The 5342-nt window shown below is 31.4% G+C and overlaps 1 protein-coding gene across 1 annotated transcript; it reads left to right on the top strand.

The window, feature by feature from the left end:
• Positions 1–249: 249 nt before the first annotated feature.
• On the top strand, positions 250–2566 carry LOC121328112 (helix-loop-helix protein 2-like). The gene is made up of 2 exons (XM_041272611.1): positions 250–433; positions 1646–2566. Exon 2 carries the CDS (start codon positions 1682–1684, stop codon positions 2048–2050), a length of 369 nt encoding a protein of 122 aa, XP_041128545.1. The 5' UTR covers positions 250–433; positions 1646–1681; the 3' UTR covers positions 2051–2566.
• The last annotated feature ends 2776 nt before the right edge of the window (positions 2567–5342 follow it).

The raw sequence follows: 5342 nt of genomic DNA, 5'->3' as shown, positions 1-5342 counted from the left end.
TTCCAATAGATGTTCTCTGATTCTGAATCTTATCTTGTATTATCAAAGAAGAGGAAATCTCTTCACTTTCACCAGACCTTATCGCCACAACCATCTCTATTGTTTCCACTGGAATTCGACGAGGAAGAACATCACTTTCTTCAGATCTTATCACAAAATCAACAAGAGATTTCAAATTCTATAGCTCTCTCTCTCTCTCTCTCTCTCTCTCTCTCTCTCTCTCTCTCTCTCTCTCTCTCTCTCTTTAATTTAGTTGACTTTTTAAGTTAATGTGTTTAGTTATTAGATACAGGGGGAAGACCATGCCAAGAACTGTAAATAATGTTTTATTGTAAAAGAAACCCCTTGTGTTGATTTAAGCATTGTTGCTGGGATTTCCATTGCAAGGAACTTCAAGAACCACCGTGAATCTATTTACAGAGAGAATAATTTGGTACGTTTGTCTTTGTTGATGTAATGCATTATTATTATTATTATTATTATTATTATTATTATTATTATTATATTATTATTATTATTATTATTATTATTGTTAATTTGCATGTATTTATACACATTATGAACTATATTTGTTTCAATGGCGTTGTTTTCACAAAGTAACAAATACAAAAAGAAAATTACCCAGCTCCAAAAAACTTCAGTATAGTAAAATCGTAACGTAGATAATGCCTTTGATTAAAATTGAATCGATGATTAGGTTGTATTTTGTTAACATCATTGGGCGGAACTGAAAATATAATATAGACTAGGATGTGATTCGTAATATTTATATTGATGTATCTTATGTATCTTCTTTGTAATAGATTGTTGTTCTAAAAAAAAAGTAAAAACCCTTTATAATTTCTACCCATGTATTTTGGTGATGAGGACACTGTCACCAGCTAAAGCTGTGGATTTGTTTATTTTCCAAGTGACAGATGGTGCTTTATGAATATGCATTCAGACATAATGTAAAAATCTTTTTTAAGCAGAACAAAAAACAAAACAAAAAAAAAAAAAAAAAAAACGAAATCGTATTATTTGCTTCCTGTTATTTGATAAATTACAAACACCCAAAATGTTAATATAATATACAATCATACTTCAGGAAAATGAAAGGCTGCTACCCTACACAACAGTAAAGTTCTTAGTATTACGTGAAAATGCTGATAACTCAGGGAGACATGAGGCAGTTTTTATTATGCACTTTTCTACAACATGGCCATGTTACAATTTATGTTGTATGTGACTTTGTTTTTTTGTTTTTATTTTATTTTTTTTGTTTTTTTTTTGTTTTTTTTTTTGGTTTTTTTGGTTTTTTTTATTTTAAATTCACGTGTCATCATTTTACTGTAGCTAATGAAGGATATAATAATGTGTAACCGATGTATTTTGCCGTAGCCCTGTATTTGAAAACTTTCCTCAAACTAATTTGCAACAGATTCATTTTAACATCTTTTTTTTTATCTGAAGTCAAAGGCATTACACTTAAATTCGCTTAGTTTAACAACTGAATCTAACTGGAAGGTATGTGTTGAACTCTGGAATGCAGTGCAATATGCACAATCTGTAGTTTTTTTTTGTTTTGTTTTGTTTTGTTTGTTTGTTTATTTGTTTTTTACACCATTGTTATATTAACGGTATTCTTATTTTTGTTTTCCTCCAGCTTTCTAGGTTATATTTGTTACATAAAACTCCGAATATGATGCTAAGCCCTGACCAGACGGACTCTGACCACCCGTGGGCTCAGTCTGACGCTGAATCTGTGCTAAATGATATGAAAGTAGGCTGCATTTCAGACGACCCGGGAGATGGAGAGGGAAAGATCAGAACGATTGCTACACAGAACCTTAGCCGGGAAGAGAAGCGCAGGAGACGGAGAGCCACAGCCAAATATCGTTCGGCACACGCTACGCGGGAGAGGATCCGTGTGGAGGCGTTCAATGTGGCATTTGCAGAATTGAGAAAATTACTACCAACCCTCCCCCCTGATAAGAAGCTGTCAAAAATTGAAATCCTCAGGCTGGCAATCTGCTACATCTCTTATCTGAACCATGTTCTGGACGTGTAGGAATGGTATAGAATATATATTTTAAAGGTGGGAATATCGCAAAACCTTGAGATTCATTTTAGAAGAGAAGTGTGTTTGACTCCAGTAGGCCTATGCAGAGTGGAATTGAAAGAAACCCGGAGAAGAACGAAAAATAAATCCCCGCCATTGCAAATGATTATTTTCTGTGGGTTTTCTTATGTTGACAAACGAAAACATGAAATAAAATCAAACACTCATATAATGCAATAGAAAAAAAAAAAAAAAAAAAAAAAAACACAGAAATAATCTTGCTTAACTTGAACACAGTAATTCTTTGCAGGCTGTCAAATGCAACTTGAACTTGTCGCAAATGTTGTTTTATGTTTGTGACCTTAATATTATATTTAATTAGGAAAAACAAAAACAAAAAAGATCTGGCAAAGATCCTTAAAAAAGGGGAAAAAAACAAAAGAAAAATCTGATATTTTCCAAGCTAAGTGCCACTTCTTTCCAAAAACATTTATTTGTGACCTTAATATTTGATATTTTATTTCTGTTATCTATCTATCTATCTATCTATCTATCTATCTATCTATCTATCTATCTATCTATCTATCTATCTATCTATCTATCTATCTATCTATTTGTTTGTTTGTTTATTTATTTATTTATTTATTTGTGTAGTATTTATTTATTTATTTATTTATTTATTTATGTATTTATATATAGCCTAGCTGTGTGTTGTTGTTTTTAAAGTGCTGGTATTTAAAAATAATAATTTGTGCCAATATGTTTTTACGGTCCATTGTTTACATTTTTAAATGTTTATTGTATAATTATTTATAATTTTAGTCTGTGTTTTTGGGGTAAAAAGTGATATTTTGCTCTTCTATTGCACTTGTAAGTGGTCCGTTTCTGTTTAAGATATTTTGTAAATTGAATTGTCTCTTAAGGAATTATTTTCGTCTACGATTAGCACTTCACTTTGGGTAGAACCCTTAGAATACTTGTTGATATCAGCAGTGTCTGGAAATGTAGTTTTTATTGCAAACTTTTTAAGGTTTCTTGGAATTTAAGGAAACTTTCAGCATTTTGTGGAAAGGGTGTGCATACCAGATGTGTGTCATTAAATCACCACATTTAAATTGTCCAAAAAGTGGTAACAAATTTAAATTTTTATTTGCCTCTTTTAAAATAAAATAAAACATCCCTAAATAAAGAAATAAATAAATTGGGGCTTATTTGTTACTATGCCACTTTGAAAAAAGTGTGTTTCATGTCAGTCCTTTAATTCCAGGCAGCCTTTGTTTTGCTGCGACCAAAAATAGGAGTTTTCTAATGTTATTTTTATTTATGTGTTTATTTATTGTCAGTGTCTCTGATGTGAACCTCTTAACACAATAACTGATTTTTATATAGGAAAAAAAAAACGACATATCTGCTAGCCAAAGATTTTTTGTCTTTTCAGGGGTTTTATTGTGTCTTTGTTGCTTTATAGCACATGATATTTTGTAGTGAGGTAGCTATATTAAGCTGGTTTCTAATGAACACAGTTTTTCATATACTTCATGGTGAGCTGTTTTGAAAATAAATATCTAAAAAAAAAAAAATTGTCTCTCTTGTTTTTGTGTTTAAATTTTTCCAATGGTTGCAGTTTACAAAATGCAAAAAGTTAGCATTAGGTTATTTAAAAGTGTTTTTGCACACAATGCTGCACAATCCATCATTTTAAAATATTAAACAAATCTATGCACTTTTCCAAACCTTGGGCAAAATTTACATTTACATTTAATTTAATTATATAATTTTGTATAGGATGTAGGCCTATATTATATAATTAATATAACCCTTAAGCCACTCATTTCTTCTTGAATATACCAATATTCAATTGCATTCTGATTTTGCTCAAGCTTCATTGAAAGTTTTGTTTTAATTGTAAAGAAAAGAGTGTTGTAAATTATACTTTGAATATTTGGGGACTGCTATTTGGAATAGCTGTTGGACAAATTAACACTGGCTATGAAGTCGACAATTTTACTTTGCTGATTTGATATATATAATTTTATTTGGAAGTGTGAATTTCAGTTTATTTTTGTAATTAGATATTTTTCATGAAAGAGGTGTGCATACCTATTAAAGGGATTTTTAAATTAATATCTATATTACATCAATTAATTTAGGCAGTGGGTGGTTTCTCTTTTTGCTCATTTCAAAGAAAACAAATTATTATTATTATTATTTATTATTATTATTATTATTATTATTATTATTACTTTCTTTTCTTGTAAGCTACCAGTTGTGTGGCCACTGAAATTGACACTATTTACAGGATAAGAAGATGACAAACTTTGCTTTTAGACTATATGATCATTGTCAATGGCTGTGTTCTCTTTTTATTTTTTTATTTTTTGGCTGAAATGTTCTTTCCCCAGAGAGGGGGCAGGTGTTACTCCAGACGAGCCAAGACAACCAAATTACTGGCCGTCTGTCACCTCCCGTGGGAAAAACGAGATGGAAAATTATAAGAGAAGCAAGTCATCCAATATTACTGAGTATGCAGGAGAAATATAGTACAGTGAAGAAATCAACACGTTAACTGTTACCGAACCTTTAAAACGCATACGTGACATAAGAAAATAACAGTTTAATTGCAAGTGTCAATGTGATTGTACACATGTGGGGTCTTGCATAAGTTTTGGGGTGAAATATCTTAAGACCAATAGATAAAAGAAAGGAGAAAGAGAGCTTTCAAAACTCGAGTTGTAATAAAAACGGAAGTGAATCTGAAATGCATAAGAACAAAGCAAAGGGCACTGTATTCTGATTTGAAGAGAGAGAGAGAGAGAGAGAGAGAGAGAGAGAGAGAGAGAGAGAGAGAGAGAGAGAGAGAGATGGCATCCATTTCTTTCATATATTCTCTGATGAGAAGCATGAAGAAAGTGAAAGATGTTGATGCAGTCTGCAGACACTTAATGGGCTTCTTCGTCCACCTGCTACCTTTGTATTTAAAGGATGATTCTTACAGTTGTCACATTTGACAAAATAAGGAACTTAACATAGGGACTGTCCAGAGTATTAATGTGTTATATATTAGTGGCCTACACACTAACTAATCTTTAACGGTGGCCAAAACCCCCACTCAACACTTCTTTCCTTTTTGAGCATGATGATTATTATTTCTATTATTAATAACAGCAATTGTCATTTTGGATCATAAGCACACTTAATTATGCGTTCACTGTTATGCGGTGCATTTTTAATGCAAAATCACCTTGACCTTTTTGTGGCTAATTTGAATATATTTAGTAGAAATGACATTTCCCAGTTGGGT

Source organism: Polyodon spathula, chromosome 15 (genome assembly GCF_017654505.1).
Source record: "Polyodon spathula isolate WHYD16114869_AA chromosome 15, ASM1765450v1, whole genome shotgun sequence".
NCBI classification, from domain to species: Eukaryota; Metazoa; Chordata; class Actinopteri; order Acipenseriformes; family Polyodontidae; genus Polyodon; species Polyodon spathula.
This window is presented reverse-complemented; position numbering and strand designations above follow the sequence as displayed.